Source organism: Periplaneta americana, chromosome 9, assembly GCF_040183065.1.
Source record: "Periplaneta americana isolate PAMFEO1 chromosome 9, P.americana_PAMFEO1_priV1, whole genome shotgun sequence".
NCBI classification, from domain to species: Eukaryota; Metazoa; Arthropoda; class Insecta; order Blattodea; family Blattidae; genus Periplaneta; species Periplaneta americana.
Window position 1 is genome coordinate 104287262 of NC_091125.1, and position 18535 is coordinate 104305796.

The 18535-nt window shown below is 34.7% G+C and overlaps 2 protein-coding genes across 4 annotated transcripts in view; one reads left to right on the plus strand and one right to left on the minus strand.

Moving 5' to 3' along the window:
- Bap111 (Brahma associated protein 111kD) overlaps window positions 1-18535 on the minus strand; it is a 643372-nt gene that overhangs the window by 177223 nt on the left and 447614 nt on the right. The window lies entirely within an intron of this gene.
- The window catches only part of LOC138706334 (nose resistant to fluoxetine protein 6-like), a 44437-nt gene that overhangs the window by 10886 nt on the left and 15016 nt on the right, over window positions 1-18535 (plus strand). Inside the window, exons 4-9 of the mRNA XM_069835471.1 lie at window positions 1677-1843; window positions 3832-3902; window positions 5791-5987; window positions 8010-8167; window positions 16053-16224; window positions 18078-18268. Coding sequence (XP_069691572.1) covers window positions 1677-1843; window positions 3832-3902; window positions 5791-5987; window positions 8010-8167; window positions 16053-16224; window positions 18078-18268 — 956 coding nt within the window. The remainder of the gene's footprint in view (window positions 1-1676; window positions 1844-3831; window positions 3903-5790; window positions 5988-8009; window positions 8168-16052; window positions 16225-18077; window positions 18269-18535) is intronic.

An 18535-nucleotide genomic window follows, 5' to 3' on the forward strand; every position in this document is an offset into this window, starting at 1 on the left:
AAGTTATTAATTTTGTTCAGCTAGATTTTCGTTATTGCATACAGTGGCGGCGATAGGAATGGATCCCCCGAGTTCAGTGCGGACTATAAGCGATGTCTCTCTTTAAAGACTCGTGTTATGCAGGGAGTCACAGTTACGTGGTTGGCCGTGTTTCAGATTAGGCCTATGCTCGTTTTCTGATTACATTGTTATTTGTATGGCGATTGTTCATTTTTCTCATGTCCGACTCTACAACAATAAATTGATCAGGGACTCAGGAAGGGGTAATCCGATAAACTGTCACAACTAAATGAATAGATGGTAGGCCTAACTAGTTCCATAAAAATTACTGCTTCATAACTTCAAAATTTTGAAGCACCAAGTAGCCCTACACTAGAGTGAGCTCTTCTTTAAACATTAATTTTGGTTACTGATGTAGTATAACATTTTATTGAATTACATATCTTTTTTCAGAGAAAATAATATTAGTAGAGAAAGTTATGGGGTTACCGCTAGATACATCCAAATTAAGAGTGAAAACGGCAAGATTTTAAAGTGCAAATTGGGTCCTAAGGTGATGAGAACGCTGTGTTATTTCAAACTGACATGCATCAAACATAGGCTATAAGATATATTCGTCTGAAACTTTTGGCAACGATGTCTACAACGAGTAATGAACGAGCAATTTATTAATAGAAATGCAAAAGACAAATTAAGCGAAGAAAAACTGATTCATTGCTTCCAACTCATTTGCTGTAGGCTAATATAGAAATGTATCCTTTCCACGAATAACAAGGCGTTTTCAAGTTATGTGGGATTCTTTTTATTCCATTGCATTTTATTTGAAGTTTAATAAAGAACGATGAATTGTCTTGTATTTTTGAATATACAATATATCTAATAATTTCTCACTAAAAAGGCAAGTTTTACAGAAAATAAAAGCTATACATTTTGTCAACTGTTTACTTAACAGAATACATTTTTCTCATTCAAATCTTCAACAATTTTGAGTCATCTCAAAATCTTATTTTATATTTTACTGACAAAGACTTCGCTATATAATACATTATATGCAGGGTGCGAATTAACGGGGGGGGGATGAGAGGGATTTTCCCCTGTTAGAAAGTTATCCCCCCTCTCATAAATTCATATTAACATCCGTAACATCCCTGCCAGAGATTACTTCTATCTCCCTCACAAAATATAATTGTTTTACGCTATACTTTATGAAGTATAAAGTAAGCAAAGAAAATAATACTGATGTATCATCAATACCGGCAACCTGACAACAACCAATAACTTATGAATTACACATCTTATCTTAAGCCTCCTCATGGATATAATTATTATTATGATCAAGATGCAAGACAAGCAACTCAGTGCGACCAAGCGTTAAGCAATAATAATAATAATAATAATAATAATAATAATAATAATAATAATAATAATAATAATAATTATTATTATTATTATTAGTATTATTATTATTATACTTTCATGTATGATATTCTACATCTAGGATTGTATCTCCACCTCATCAGAAATCTTAATTCGTACCCTGATTATATGAATAACTTCATATGAAATAACAAAGGGTTACAACTAAGCGATATATTAATCGATTATAAATGCATTAAATAACTCATTGTATATTTCTTATGTATTCTACTTAATTCATGTAGGCCCTACTTTTATAGCTAGGCGTAATACCGCTATTTTGGTCCATTTGCACTCCATCTACCTGTACTCCTCAAGATTTGCAGTACATGCTGTCGAAAATAAACAAGAACTTTATTGTGGATCCTTTACTCTGCCACACCAAAAACAGTGGAAGGCCACTTGAAACCATCGATTGGATTGCCATGTAAGTAACTTTATTCACTTCATTTCTATCTATTGAGGAGGCAAACAGATTGTAACGTAAATCGAGATAATTATGTAATTTATTTATGATTTATGTATATTACAAAACATATTAATTCACGAATACTTGATTACACTGAACTTTTTTTTAGAAAATATTTAGTTATCCACTGACTACATAGTCATAATGGTTAAGGCGAAGTCTAGGGGCCATATTCATAGACATTCTCAGCGCGGACTTCCGGTGGATGAGCAGCGAACTAACGTTTTTCATATTCATAAACCAGTGTTAGCGATATGATATATGAATCCTGTACAAGTAACCAGTCGATAGCCGGGGCTAGTTTAGCACGCTCGTAGCGCGGGCTAGCGAAATGTCTATAACACCCTTGATGTTGTTTGAAAGCCATGTTCGTGGATTTAAATTCAATATAGAAAAGGATATCTATCCATTGTTAATGTGACGTTCTTTCTTGAGTGAAATCAGGCACCAAGTTGATTTCGTATTATTACTGACCCAAGCTGTGTTGAAAAAGTCCTAAAATGCCTTAAAGTAAGACCTGACATAAGGTAAGAGTGGACAACACATTAACAATCGATGAACATTCAGAGCCTATGCAGATAGTATTGAATGCAACATCATGAGATACAGGGACATCATTTTATTTTTACTTCAATTTTTATTGTACCTGAGTTTTTGAATGTACTTCACTCCCACCCTCTCTACTAGTAAATTTCCAACCGTCCACCACACAGAACCAAGGCCGCGTATGCAGTCAAAGTCGCCTTACGGTCATAGTAAACAGTACTGAGTTAGTGAGTATAGTACGTTCCAGAAATATGTTCGCGTTTTCCAGTGACGAAAGAGCTTTCAATACTGAATCATATTTTCGCATAGGTACTGTCGTCCGTTTGCCTACGTCGCATCCTGGTTTCCCCCACCCGCTTCTGCTCGCCCCTCTGTAAAGGCTAGTGGGCTGTAATATTATACAACTGTTTAAAATAACTTAAATAAAAGGGCCTCGTTAAGTAATTAACTGTCAAGTGATTTCCCCACTTTCTACGACTCTGCGACAAAACCACTTGAACGGACAATAGATAGCATGTCTGAGTAATTTTATCTTTTTGGATCAGGCAGAAGTGAAGACTGAATTTACAGTACGTAAGGTACTCTTTTATAGAGTAGATACAGAATTATTTCAACATGAGTTACTAGTACGAAAGACGAAACTGGTAATTGGAATTAGGTACAATAGTCAATAGTGCGATAATATGCACAAAAGAACTGAAGCCTGTATCGAAATGAACGGCCACCATTTTAAAAATGTGTTTAAATATTCATATTATGGTTATTTTTCAATTTAACTTCATTCTCTACATTGTACGCTAATGTCCTGTAGACAGTATAATATACAGTGCATAATAAATACGTTCGCATGGATAGTTCAGTTCGTGAGTAAAAACACTTATTGTTAATACAGTAGTGTATTTTGATTAAACAAAAACCTAATGAAAATAATTATCAAACTCAAAATCGCGATATTTCCTAGTTTACGTAAATGGATGAACTACTTTTCTTCCCTCCTATACCTATTAAAGTGATTTGTTTGTATTTTACGCCAGTATCATCGAACTCCAGTCTTGGAAGGGGGTAGGAAACGGTGTTTCCTGTTCTCAACCGTTAATCAAAAGGTATAGCCAGGTTAATATTAGAAATTTTAGTAAAAATAAGATGATGTGCCTGTACATGTTCATCTTGCACGTTCTGTACATCAGTGACAAAGTTCTTATAGATGACAGGAATACAATCACTGCTAGTGCTTAGATGTACTTAAGATATGAGATAGAAATGATAAATATTTAATGTAGGTAATCGATTTCATTACAAATATTCGGATGATAAAATATGAATATAGAATTTGTATAGTTTTATAATGTGTAGGGCCTACAATAAAACTGGAATTTATTATAAAATATTTCCTTTTTCAGAGCGTTGTTCATCTTCATCGGAATTCTGTGTTTTCTCAGCACACTCTATGATATATTTGTAACAGACAGAGGTAATTATTTAAGAATAATTCGCTTTTCAGTACATAAAACGAGGATAAGTGAATGAATGCAGTGAATATGTACAGATTAGGTGGCGAGACCTGGCATGTAAGCTGTGCCACATTCGGTGAACATTGGATTGGCCGGGGTGGGCCCATTGCATGGCCTGCTCGTTCTCTTGATCTCACCCCGCTAGTTTTTTTTATGGGGACATTTAAAGAGTTTAGTGTATTTAAATTTGTTTATTTATTTATTTAAATTTAAATATACAGAATAAAGAATATATAATTACAAACAAACAAGAGAAATAGAAATATAATACAAACAATATAAAAAAGGAAGATACAGTAGTATTAACAAAATTTGAGACCGAATGAGAGCTCTCGTATTCGGTCGCAGTTCAGATATATTATTAATAGGCCTATAATATAATATAAAATAAAATAAAATAGGAAACAGAATTAAAATTACAGTTACAGAAATTATATAATACAATATTAATATAAGAGAAATATAGAAAATTAAAAAAAATAATAAAAATAAATAAGTAAAATAAAATAGGAACTAAAATTTAAATTACAATTTAAATTACAGCGGCAATGGACGTGTATGACACGCCAATTGGAAGATTTCGTTGCTCGGATTCTTGTAGCTGTTGATCACTTACAACAGGCCTGCACAAACAGCGCTCAACGAACGCGCGCTCTCCTACGGAGCGGGAGAGCGGTGTTTACCGCTAGCGGAAACGGAGAGGAAGATACGTCAGAATAACATAGACTTGCTATAGGTAGAGGAGAGGGAAACGACCATTCAGTTATCTAGTGGAGTGCAGTCTGTAGGCCTATTCTCAGTAACTGTGTCACGTTGCTTACCTACTGCTGGATGAATCTAAAAGACGGAACATAACATTTAACGATTTACAGCTCCAACTTATTGATCTTCAATGTGACCTAAGAGCTAAAGATCGTTTGAATAATACTACTAGCCTGGTTGAGTTTTACAAGACTAAACATTAGCAATAATATCCACGACTACACAGGCTGGCTGTGAAAATGATTGCTATGTTTGGCTCAACATTTATATTTGTGAGCAACTGTTTTCTATAATCAACTTTAATAAAGGCAGACATCGAACATTTGTAACTGATGTTTTATTATGATCAGTAGGCTTCTGTTCCTTTCAGCTGCCAACAACATAAAACCTCGTTTTGATGTACTGATAAATAAAAATATAACAAAATGATATTGTACATTTAAGCAGCTATATAATTTCTATTACTTCTGTAAAATAAATATTTCTTTATTAATTAATAATAGTCCAAGATAGTTTAGCAAACACTGAACGGGAATTCATTTCATAAGCACTCGTAATAGCACTTCCTTTTGTGTATATTTTGTACGAGATCACCCCTTCTCCAGAGCGTAGCTAATATCTGCATTCCGCTCATGAGCTGTGAGCCGGCTAGGAGAGCGCAAACCTTGTGCAGGCCTGACTTACAACATCAATGTGGAGTATTTCAACGTCTGAGAGACGCACTGTCACGTCGTTGTACATCATGTATTGAAGCAGGAGGCCGCACGTTTGGACAATACCTGTACACAAAATGTCACCAAAACCATTTTAAATGGTTACCACACTCTCAATATCTGCGCTCGAAGGTGACGACTGACGTAACTATTGCTTTCCGACCTATGGTTATATAACAAAAAATCTTTGTTTTGGGATCCTCTACCATCCCTATAAGTTTGAGTATGGAGTTTTGCTACACCCTGCATCTATCGAAAGCAATGTTTGTGTCCAGCATTTACTGAATCATCAACTTGTTTTACTTCGTTTGTACCAAGCGCTTAATGCTTTCTCAGAATAATGCTAATTTCATTTTGTTTTCATTTTACGCAGATAGACGTAACAAGATTCTACTGATATTTTCATGGAAAACTAATGGGAAGTCATTATTTAGCACAGAAGACGTTAATTTCTCTATGGATGCAGTGCATGGACTACGCTTTCTCTCTATGTGCCTAGTAGTGTGTGGACATGGCATTGCTGTATCTATTGGAACACCTTCTGTTAATATCTTTCCATTTTTGGAAAAAGTAAGTAATTTTGTTCGAATTAAAAGGTTCATATTTTAATGTCCTCTCTTTCTCCATCTCATTCCTCATATAAGACCTCTTGCAGGATATACTCTTTACGACCATAAAAGGAACGCTGACATCCGAACAGAATTGAATATCACCATCATTCCGGATACTATAGAATCTTACCGCAACAATTGGTATGAACATGTATTAAAATGCCCATCAATAGGTTACACAAGAGACTATTGGAGTATACATCTCTTGGAAAACGAGACATCGGAAGACCAAGGATGAGATGGAAAGACCAACTTTCTTCTGGAAGCGGAACAGGCCAGGAGGCCTAATCCAAGACTGTTATTGATTAATAATAATAATAATAATAATAATAATAATAATAATACTAATAATAATAACAATAATTTTTAACAAGTGTCTCTTACACTTTTTTTTAGACAGGCTTTCGTCCGTTCTGGTATATAGACAATTCTCACGATTTCTTCACTGCTGCATTTCTTCTGACTATAATAGTCAAACGTCAACACTTTACAACCAAGCGATGGTACAGTTCAGTGGTACAGCATTTTATTTTAGATCCAGACGTCCCCGGTAAAAACTCGGGAATCCTCTAACTTTTGTAAATTTAATTCTTCATTATTTCATACAGTCATCAATAAAATAGTTGAAGGATTTTATTTAATTTGTGGACATTTCTTTAATCAAGACAGTCATTTCTAAAAGTACATCTGTAATTGTTTGACCGCTTTATTGGTCGGTTGCGATTGCTGCCGTGCAACAACTTCGCACGCTACCGTAACGGTTGCCTAGCGCTGAAAGATCTACATACATTTAAGAAAGGCCATCTAAAAATGTATCAATTTATCACTTACGCCGGCATATTTTTCTGGGCATTTCCTTACTTTCGAAATATACTATACATATCGAGCATTCCCGCTGGATAAGGTGCGTGGTGTGTAAGAGTCTCATTCCTGTTACCGCCTTACAGCACATTCCTCTTACTATTTTCCTCAACATGCTCAAATCTAAAATAATTCCACAGCTTAAAACAATCTTACTCCTAAATTAGATATACTGTACATTCGTATTTCTTATACAGTGAACTCTCCTAAGTTCGACTGAACAGAATTGAAAGTTCAGTCCAATAAGGGTAGTGGGTGTGACAGGTGAAATTAATACAAATTCTTATTGCTTATCCATCAACGAATACAGTACTGTACTTGCATTTCCTGCCCGCCCCGAGACTTGTGTATGTGCTTCTAGTACCACAGTGGGTTTCGACAGTTCCGTCTCACAAACGGCACAATTCTCAAATAGAAAAAGAAGAGTTCATTAACTTAAAATCAGTGATTAAATATGGATGTCTTAATTAATAAAATATTCTGTTTTCCTTTAACAAAAGTATCACTACAAGACACAGAACCAATTCCCATTCAATTGGCAAACCCACTTCTTAGTGCCCGTATAGAGGCGTGTCTAATTCTCCTACGTAAGCAGTCGAACTATGGGATGTCGAACTTGTTTTCTGTCGAACTTAAGAGCTTCCAATATATTCGCAATACTTTTACAGATATAGAAATTCATTGACAGGCTATATAAAATAATGCAATAATCAGTAAATGCTAATTAAAATGACGATGCTGACCATAGTTTTGTGATTGAACTGAAAAAGGATTCTTCTTAAGAAGTAAAAATTTGATTTCATTTAATATGCATTATTCATAAACAAAATATTTAAGAAATATCACAAGCCATTTAAATTTGGAAAAGGAAAGATCCTTTAGATAAACACCATTATTATTTATACTTGCTTAACAAAGAATTGTTGTTAAGTCAACTGTCCGAAGACAGGTCTGAACCTCACAAGTGATACCAACAAGACATCACTTATGAGGCAACTAGGCCAGTAGATAATGGGATAGGGTGGTCAGTTCCTTTCCACCTCCATTGCATACATCGCTACTTATTACACTAATTAGACTGCAGATGCGTGCAAATAATTATAAATGATTTTTCTTTCAGGCAAGACAATGGCAGAATCTCTATGTAGCTAATTTAACATTTGCTGTTGATACATTCTTCGTGATGAGTGGGATGTTGTTATGCTACTTCACTATGCAAGTATTGGATTCCGGGAAAAAATTCAATGTTCCTGTATTTTATCTACATCGATTCCTGAGGTAATAACTAAGCCCGAATTCTATTCTATTTCTATATATGTAGCTGAAAGGAAGCTAAAATGTCAACGAATCACACCAAACGGATAATTATTCCCAAGTTTTAAGTTACATATTTTTTGTATATTTTGGTGCATAATAAATATTTAGGCATATATTACATATTTTGAAGGATATTGCATATATTGAAAGAATATACATTTTTTTCATCAATGTTCCCTCGACTTACAGTAATCCATGAGTTATAAGTAGAGCCCGGATTTTATGTAGTACGGAAATGAGAAATATGTAACTAAAAATGACCAAATATGTAAATAAATATATACTTACTTACTGGCTTTTAAGGAACCCGGAGGTTCATTGCCGCCCTCACATAAGCCCGCCATTGTCCCTATCCTGAGCAAGATTAATCCAGTCTCTATCATCATATCCCACCTCCCTCAAATCCATTTTAGTATTATCTTTCCATCTACGTCTCGGCCTCCCCAAAAGTCTTTTCCCCTCTGGCCTCCCAACTAACACTCTATATGCATTTCTGGATTCGCCCATACGTGCTACATGCCCTGCCCATCTCAACTTCTGTAGGGGCGTGAGCATTTATAACTACGATATCGCACCATCTACCCTTAAATACTAAATGCGATAACCTGTCACTGATAATTCGACTTTTTTACTGCTGATTTTATTCTCCTATGTACAAACAATCCTGTTCCTAATTGGTGATTGTTTCCTTCCCCATAATACAACAGGTAATCGCCTATTTGTGATATGCCATTCCCATCTAACCTAACCTCTTTTACTCCCACGAAGTCTATTCTATATCTAGCTAGTTCTTTTGCTACTGATGTTACCCCTCCTGTTCTATAAAGACTAGATACGTTCCATGTACCAAATCTTATAACCTTATTCCTTTGCCGTGGTCGTGCCGGAGTATCAGTCCCATTCCGAGGCTTATTGTTAGGTTTCGTAACAAGCTGTTTTTTACGGTGATGGGTTGTTAGCCCTTCGCCAACCCCCAAGCTGGAGGACCACCCCTTATCGGCTGTCCACGACTGCTTATTCAATATATTCGCACCTACCCTCCATATCTGGAGGCCGTCTCCTCTATCCGCAACCTGAGGACGCGCCATGCCGTGGTGATAGGGACCCACAATACATGGGTAAATAAATATATAATAAATAAAAAATATGCGACTTAAAATCTAAGCGTTATTATATATTTTTTGCACAATCATAAGAAAACAGAACTGAAAAATAAGAGATGCACATGTGATTCAACCTCATTTAATTATTGTTTGGAGGTGCAATTAATAATTGAATATTTGTCCATAGAAATGCATATAGTGTGTTAGTTGGAAGGCTGGAGGGAATAAGACCTTTAGGGAGGCCGAGACGTAGATGGGAGAATAATATTAAAATGGATTTGTGGGAGGTGCGATATGATGGTAGGGACTGGGATTAATCTTGCTCAGGATAGGGACCTATGGCGGGCTTATGTGAGGGCGGTAACCTCCGGGTTCCTTAAAAGCCGTAAGTAAGTAAATAAGTAAGTATTTTCTGCGGTATGATTGACTTCGGTCTGGTAGAAAGTTCTTATAAATGGAAAACAACCTCTCAACTTCACACGAAGTAAAACATGCGTATTTCAGATGAGGAATTATACTTGGAACACTGTACTCAGGGAGCTGCACACAGTCACCTTTAAGTGTTTTGCATACAGTGGAAAAAGTGTATTCTGAGTTCTTTTTCAATACATCATTAAATTTTACTGAGACACACTCACCGATTATTCACGGTACAACATTCAGTTTATTTTGCATCTTCCACTATCGACATAGATTCATGGAGGGCCAGTCCAGAACTTTTCAGCTTTTTAATGGTGTTTGAAATCCAATTGGCTTGTGATAAATGCTATCAATGAAGCTATCTGGGTCATTCCATGAAAATGCCACATTTTCACGAAAAATAAAAATCTCACGAATCTCTCCTTGTTATATGTCATTTTTTTTTCGTTATGATCCTATTTTTTTTTAATTTGACAACAATGATTGTGTAATAATAATAATAATAATAATAATAATAATAATAATAATAATAATAATAATAATGTTTTATTTTCGCTGGCAGAGTTAAGGCCATAAGGCCTTCTCTTCCACTCAACCAGCCTTAATCAATACAATACATAAATTTAAATTACAAATATTTACACTACACTTGAAAGGTTCTCCAGCAATATTCTTCACTACACATTTATTTAAATTTAGATAAATCTATAAGGTAAAGTGGTAACTTAATTTATGAGCTAATTTAATTCAATGAATTATAATTAATTTAATATTTGAGATAGCTAGTAAAATGATGAAAATTAATTTAATATAAACTTACTAGGACTACGTTACAGAGAGAATATATATATATTTCTATTTCTATAATGAGAATATTAATGTAATTGCCATTAGAGGTTTTGTAAATCTATTTAGAAAAATTAATGATAATAATAATAAGAATGGACAGATGTTAGTTTCATTATAAGTAACAAATATTAATCAGCAATTAATCTGTTAAGTAAGAATTTATGTAATTTTGACCTAAATGCAGTTATTGTCCAACAACCCCTTATATCACTCGGAAGCGAGTTCCAATTTCTAGCAACTGAAACTGTATAGGATGAAGAATATAAAGATGTCTTGTGGTAGGGTATAATGAGTAAATTGTTATGATGAGATCTTGTACTTAGCTGATGATATGCGGATAAATTTTGGAAACGAGAAGCCAAATATATTGGGGTAGCGGTGCGCAGAATTTGAAATAAGAGAACAAGAGAATGCAGGGCTCGTCGATCGCTTAGCCTTAGCCAAGACAGAGTTTGGAAAGACGGGGAAACATGATCATACTTACGAATATTACAATGTAACAACACGTATGTGGGAGAAAAAGCACAAAGAAATCTGTGGTTGTAGAGCGCCAAATTATCTATTATAAATCACATATTTGAATGCATATATAAGACAAATATATCATTACTCCTGTACGTTAAATTCAATTAATAATGAAGTGCTGACTTTTGTTAATAATTATAATGCATAGAAACCGTAATAGAATGATCATTTCGTGCTTGATTACAATTACAAAGAAAAGTTGAGAGTTCATATCATGCTCAAATGGACATTTGTTTATATTTCTTCAAAACCATTTCATTTTTTAATGTTTCATAAATGTAAAAGTGAGACACATCACATAACAACCAACTTCTTATATGGACAACATTTTGATTTATGTACAAATTCTACAAGAAAAAAATGTGACACACGTAACACAATGACTGTGACACACGAACAGAAAAGTTATGTTCGTATGTCACTAAAGTTTATTCTAAAATCAATTTACAATTTTTGCTGTTATTGTAAGTCTTTACCTTTAAACATAATTAGTAGTGGAATTTCAAATAATTATTGTTGATTTAGATAATTGTATGTGTGCACACGCACCTGTTCGTTTTTTTTCAATGTACATATACTGTAGGTTAAACACTCTTGAAAATGTGTGTTCCATAACTGTTATAAGGGGGAAAGGAACTGGGTACGCTACCCTATTATCTCCTGGCCTAGTTGCCTCATAAGTGGTGCCTTCTTGGTAGCACTTGTGAGGTTCACACCTGTCTTTGGACAGTTGACTAAACAACAACCATTGTTGTAAAAATATAGTGTGTAGGCCTAAAATTAGCATAAAACATTTAATTTATGCCTAAAGTTATTATAAAATATTTATTATTTTTTTAATTCCTCGAATAAAAAACTTACAAAAATTGGTTTAAGTTAATTTATGTCGTATAAGAACAAGCTTATATAATACATTTTTATTGTAAGTAGATAGCTACCATATTAGGCCTATGTATAAATAAATTGGTGTAATTATTTGCACATTAGGTAGGCCTAAATGGTACTAAATTTCTGATATTAATTTAAAATCGTTTTATTTAATAACATTAATTAACTTACACTAGGTATCATTTAGCAGTTCTAAAAGATAGGCCTTTTAAAACCTATATTAGTTGTTCTATAGATATAAATATTTATACATTTTGAACATTTTTTGATAGTATTTAAAAAAATTTAAGTTGGGCTGATTACTTGGTTGGGTTTCTTCCGAGGTTTTCTCCAACCGCAAGGCGAATGTCATGTAATCTATGGCGAATCCTCGGCCTCATCTCACCAAATACCATTTCGCTATCACCAATCCCATTGACACTAAATAATACAGCGTCGTTAAATGACCAAGTAAAAAAAAAAGACATCAAATATACAGGTGAAGCTACAAAAGATTGTGGTGGCGGAGAATTTAAAGTGTCTGTGATGTCCAAGGAAGGGAAGTACTACAAATGGCTGACATATTGATATGTTCGTCACATGACATTACACAGGAAATATCGCCACATATGGTTGAAAACAACCGAGAGTATTTTAAATTTAAAAGTGTATTTTAGTGTAATCTAGTGTTGTTTTGTATAATAAGAACTGTAAGCATAGTGTATAAGTCTTTCACAAGAAGTGATGCATTATAGTGCATTTAAAACAATTAGTAACCGACATGACAGAAATGTTCGTGTGTCACAACATATTTGCAATATTTTATTTCTTAATGGCACTGTTAACTTTTTTTTTTTTTTTAAGTTTGTGATTTAGCCGTTACATGTACTACACAAGTGTCTTAATTGTTTAGAAAACAACCGAATGCATTTATGACATTTGGCACAATAATATGAACTTTTTTCATTTTCGTAATAAATCAAGTGGCAAGAAAATGTTCGTGTATCACACCATACAATATTTCATATTTTTTACATTATTAATTATTCCTTTTCATTAAGAATTTGTGTTTATATTTAGGAATGCTTATGTTAAAAGACAGTAATTTCTTTTTCATGAACTACTAAGTATTTAATTGAATATCCTGTGAAGGTCATAGTTAGTTACTTCAAAAATGTTACGTGTGTCACTATGGAATGACGCACCTTCGAATCTTGAAAGGCACTCATTGACTCACGCAGAGATGATACATTTTCAAGAGAAAATGTTTTCACAACCGACTTCACTGTCACGAAATGTTCGTTAAAGAAATAATTCACAGCTCCTATCCACGTTCCCCATTTAGTAATCTCAGGCTGTGGAGGTAAAGACACAACCGGTAACAGTTTCTTGTAGCACTGCATGCAATAGGGAGATTTGCGGAACACTTTTTTTGTTACTGATATTAAACCATCACTTCAGAAAATTTATTTCTTATGGTCTGAGCCACTCAGTGCAGTCAATGTGCAACTTTAAGTTAACCATATTGAGATAAAACAGAGTCAGAACACCCGCATATAGGATGCAGAATCTGAGTAGAACACCAGCACCTTTTCTTTGTTAATCCTAACTCCCTAAGTCTGTTGTTGACGAATCGAGAAACTGTAGCACGATTTGTCTGTTCCAGTGATTTATAGTAAATTTAACAAGGCTTGGACTGAGTTTCTGAGTCCAATTTACCTGCTACGAGAATTGCGATAGAACGACCCAAGGCTCCTGTTGTCTCGTAAACTGCAACCCCTACATAGGAATCATCAAGTTCAGCTTTAATTGTTTCCGTTGTGTCAGTGTAGCAGGAGTTAAAAAAAAAATCCGTAATCTTGATTCATCCGGAATATTGAAGTTGTAGTATTTGCGTAGAAATGCTTAAAACCTTAGCACTTCAAGTTTATACTATGGTATGTTTACAGCAACCACTGCCATGCACTAATCTTTATTAAATTCACTGGTAGAAGACGAAGAGCATCACTTGTGTAAAAAGAACTTGTTTTTTTGACGGAGCTCTTTTTTTTTTTCCTCACATGAATTTCAGTTTTAAATGCTGTTATAATTGTGACTCCACGGTGCACCCAACGCATTTGTCACACACTTTGCACATCATGATTTTACTATTACTACTGCGTGTTCAGTTCAAAATGTGTCATGGCTCGCTGTATGTCGTCATGTGGCTAGCCGATGAGCCTAGAGAATTCAATCTTCCTACACTCCCGCAGACGCGTATTACCTAAATGCGAGAGAAGTTGCCTAGCAAGTACGGCGTTCATTCTGAAGTACGCAGAGTCCGTGGATACCCACGGACTCTGGAAGTACGTACCGATACGTGCGGTAACGCCGGTAGTGGCAGGAATGTGAATTGTTTGGAAACACGTACTAAGGTGAGTTTTTTTCTTACTGTCGGGATATGGCGAGAGGGTTAAGACGATTACTTACGTATTTGTTGACATTAACTTGGACGGTCAATGTGGACACGGAGCATTTGATTTGTGTTGTGGAATGTTGTGGAATGTTGCGGTATGCAACGGATGATAACAAATACCCTGTGTACGACTTGCCCGCGCAAAACACAGTTCGAAAGAGGTTATGGTAGCACACAGACCGTACAGACCGCCATCTGTTACTACGACGTTCAAGTTATACCGTACACGTTCTCAAGTTCAGATTGAACGCCTTGATTAATAGGCAACTTCTCTGACATAAAATCTGAAACTCGCTTCAAATCGCTGACTCACAACAGTGACGCCATGACACACTTTGAAATGAACACCCAGTAGTAAACGCATCGTTAATTGAAATCCAATCTTTTAACTTGGATGCGACTGACGCCATAGCAGTAGACTAGCTAGTTGTATCACCTGATTTCAGAATAAGCTTCTCAAGAAAACTGAAAGAATCAGGGTGCGAATTAAGATTTCTGATGATGGAGGAGGGGATAGATCCTAGATAGAGAATACCATACATAAAATTATTATTATCCTCATTCGATACGGCTCAACGCTTGGTCGCACTGAGTTGCTTGTCTTGCATCTTGATCATAATAATAATTATATCCATGAGCAGGCTCAAGATAAGATGTGTCATTCCTAAGTCATTGATTGTTGTCAGCTTGCCGGTGATGATAATATATCAATATCGTTTTCTTTGCTTACTTTATACTTTATGAAGTACATGTACTCATATTAAAACAATTATATTTTGTGAGGGGGAATAGAAGTTATCCCTAGTAGAGATGTTCATATGAATTTATGAGAGGGGGATAACTTTCCAACAGGGGGAAATCCCCCCCCCAACCCCTCCGTTAATTCGCACCCTGGAAAGAACTAGTGTTTCCTTTCAGAGTAACTGATTGAGAGTGTTTGTTCAAGCAGTCATAGGTAATTTTTACTCTGCCCTTCACCGTGATAACAGTACAATGAATAAATGATTTTCTATCGATATAAACAAAAAAATCACGATCCTACTCGCAATAGTTACCGAAGAAGAGGGCGTTAAACATTTGGAAAAAAAAAAAAAAAACATTTTTTTCTGAGAAAACTATGGACTTTCCACCAATATGGTATTGCATATTTTTGTTACATACAACATGAGATATTCTCTCTGAAAAGCTGCTTCCAACCTTTAAAGGTTTGGTAGAAATTAGCCCTTTGTCAGCAGGAAAAATAAAACGCCTGAAATGAAATTTGCAGAAAATTATTTAGTAAGGAATTCTTAATTGACGGAGGAATTTCGTTTGCTGATAAAAGCAAGAATGATTTAAAGAGAATATTGGTTTTTATTTTTTCTCTTTTATAGGTACCGAGTTGTTGTCATTTAACAATGTTACGCGCCAACATTAGTTTGAGTTTGTGTACAGCGGAGTTATTTAACGTTGCAAAATGTATCTCACTGATTATACAATTTTACAAAGTTGAGAAAGAGCTGAACGGGGCCCCTCAAGTAAATAAGTTAATAGACACTAAATAAGTTGGTAGATTAATGATGTAATTGTAAGAAAAATATTTCGTCTAATTCCTCCTTTCACGGTAATTAAATTTTAAATTTTTCAGAATCACTCCATTATTAGGATTGGCCGTTCTACTGCAAGCGTCATTTCTTGATAAATTGGGGAGTGGACCTATATGGGATTTCCTGTATCAGAAAAAGGAAAAGGCCAATTGTGTGGAAAATTGGTGGGCTACACTACTTAACGTCCAGAACTACGTAAATTTTAAAAATCAAGTAAGTATAAAAGTATGATTTATTATATTTATGTTTTTACATACCTTACAACAGTCATGTCAATTGATGCCCATAGGCGCAAGCGCGCGCTTTAGAGCTCAGGAGAGCCTGAGCGCTTTACGCGGAAAGGAAAGAGACAGACGAAAGAGGTAGTATATGCCGCTTGGTCGAGCTATGGGCCTATACAGGATTGGTCAGCACTCATTCAATAGATAAAGGGAAGAGAACTTATTAAAACTGTATCCATGTTAATTTTTAGATTTGTTTGAGAAGTATAAGTGCATTATAAGAATGTAAGTTTTAATTTTAATGCTCATTTTTCACAAGTTTGTTTTCTTTTATTCAAAAGGAATATTTTCTCAACTTCTTTTTATAGAACAGTGAAATTTTCAAATAAAGGTCTATTTATTTAGTAGCCTTACAGGTACTGAAATAATGTTTTCGTAAATCTAATATACCGTAAATACGTATTACTGAAACTAGTGTATTACAAATTTTGAAAATATTCGCATGGAAAATGTTTGTAAAGAAATGAATTAACAAAGCAACTACTGTTACATCATAAGCAAAAGATATGTACCCATAAGTTGTAAAAATGTCAGCTCTATAGCTTCAGCAGGTTTCGAGAAAATAATTTAATATTCTGATGATAGGAATTTGTTCACCAATATCATCTTAAAAGCATAGGCAATGCGATAAGAGTTTTGTTATGGAATATTAGTTACACTTAAAACATATACAATACCTAGGTAACTTTGCTTTGTGCTATAATATTGTTTTGATTAGTTCATTGATTACTTTTATAAGACTAAAAATACCATCAATATCAATTCCAAGTTATGTCATACTCAATCTCTTTCTTTGGGGATATCACTTCCTTTACGAATTATGTGTTTCATCCACTTAGTACAGTATATTGTACTACTATGGAATTTATGTGAATATTCCTTCTTAACTCTTTATTATGTTATTAGCGTTTAAAACACAACTGCAATATTAAGAAATTGGTGTTAGTACTTTTGTTTTATAGACAATATAGATAATATCACACAGAAAGAAGCCATACGTTCCGTTTGAAGTTTGTACACCACTGTTTTCTTAATCCAAGAGGCTGCTTATTCCTCCTTACATGCCTAGCGCTTGATGCCCGCGCACGACGTCAAGGTCAGCAAATGCGCTTGCTTTGACATTACTGTCTTACAAGATGGCATGGATGGGAAATGTTACTTTTTAACCTGTAAAAAAATCAATTTAGAGATTTTCATGGGAATATACGTTTTCAACATATATTATTTCAACTAATTAGTTTATGGCATTCAGTCCGTCCGTCCATCTGCGTGTATAAACTGATTTCTAGGCTAGGTGAAACGGCCATCAGATAATTAACAATATCATTCTCAACGTCATAAAGACTGGAGTTGTCTTGTACGTTTCGCAACAAGAGATAAGATTTGTTATCAGTGACACCAATTCTTCCAACTGGTTTTGGTATGCTGAAAATGTAGAGAGACAGAGTATATTCATTCATTCCGAACTAAAAATATTCTGATAAAATACAATTTTACTCAAACATAACCACCGGTCTTTCAGCTTTACTTCAGTCTCTGTTCTCACCGTTGTGTTGGTTTATACTTACACAGGGCGACTCAAACCTAAGGGACCAGGACTCCTGCAGACTCTCGGCACTACAGTCTTGCGAGAAGATTGCCAGCTGTCGCGGATAACTTTAATAAGCCAATGTATAAATTTCTTTCCGCTCAACGATTTTAAGAAAAATACAGTAAACAAGCCACGATTAAGTTTTTAACAGAGGTGTTCTCTGATTAAATGAAGTATTCATTTTAACTTTACAGTGCATAACACCATCATGGTACCTCGCAGTTGATATGCAGCTGTTCTGGATATCACCCATTTTTTTGTTGTCGCTGCACAAATGGCCAAGGTTTGGTCTTGGGCTAACTGCTGCTACAGGCATAGCTGGAATGATTGCAGCTTTCGTTGAGTCTTACATTCGGGAAGACAACCCGGATTTCATACATCTTGGGTGAGTATTTTAGAAAAACAAATGAGTAATAATAATAATAATAATAATAATAATAATAATAATAATAATAATAATAATGAGTAGTATGTATATATGTGTGCATGCATGTATGTATGTATGTATGTATGTATGTATGTATGTATGTATGTATGTATGTATGTATGTATGTATGTATGTATGTATGTATAAATCCAAAGAAGAATAAGTTTTCTAACATGATGACTCTATAGACTGAAGACCATTTGCAAAAGAACTTGAAGAAGATTG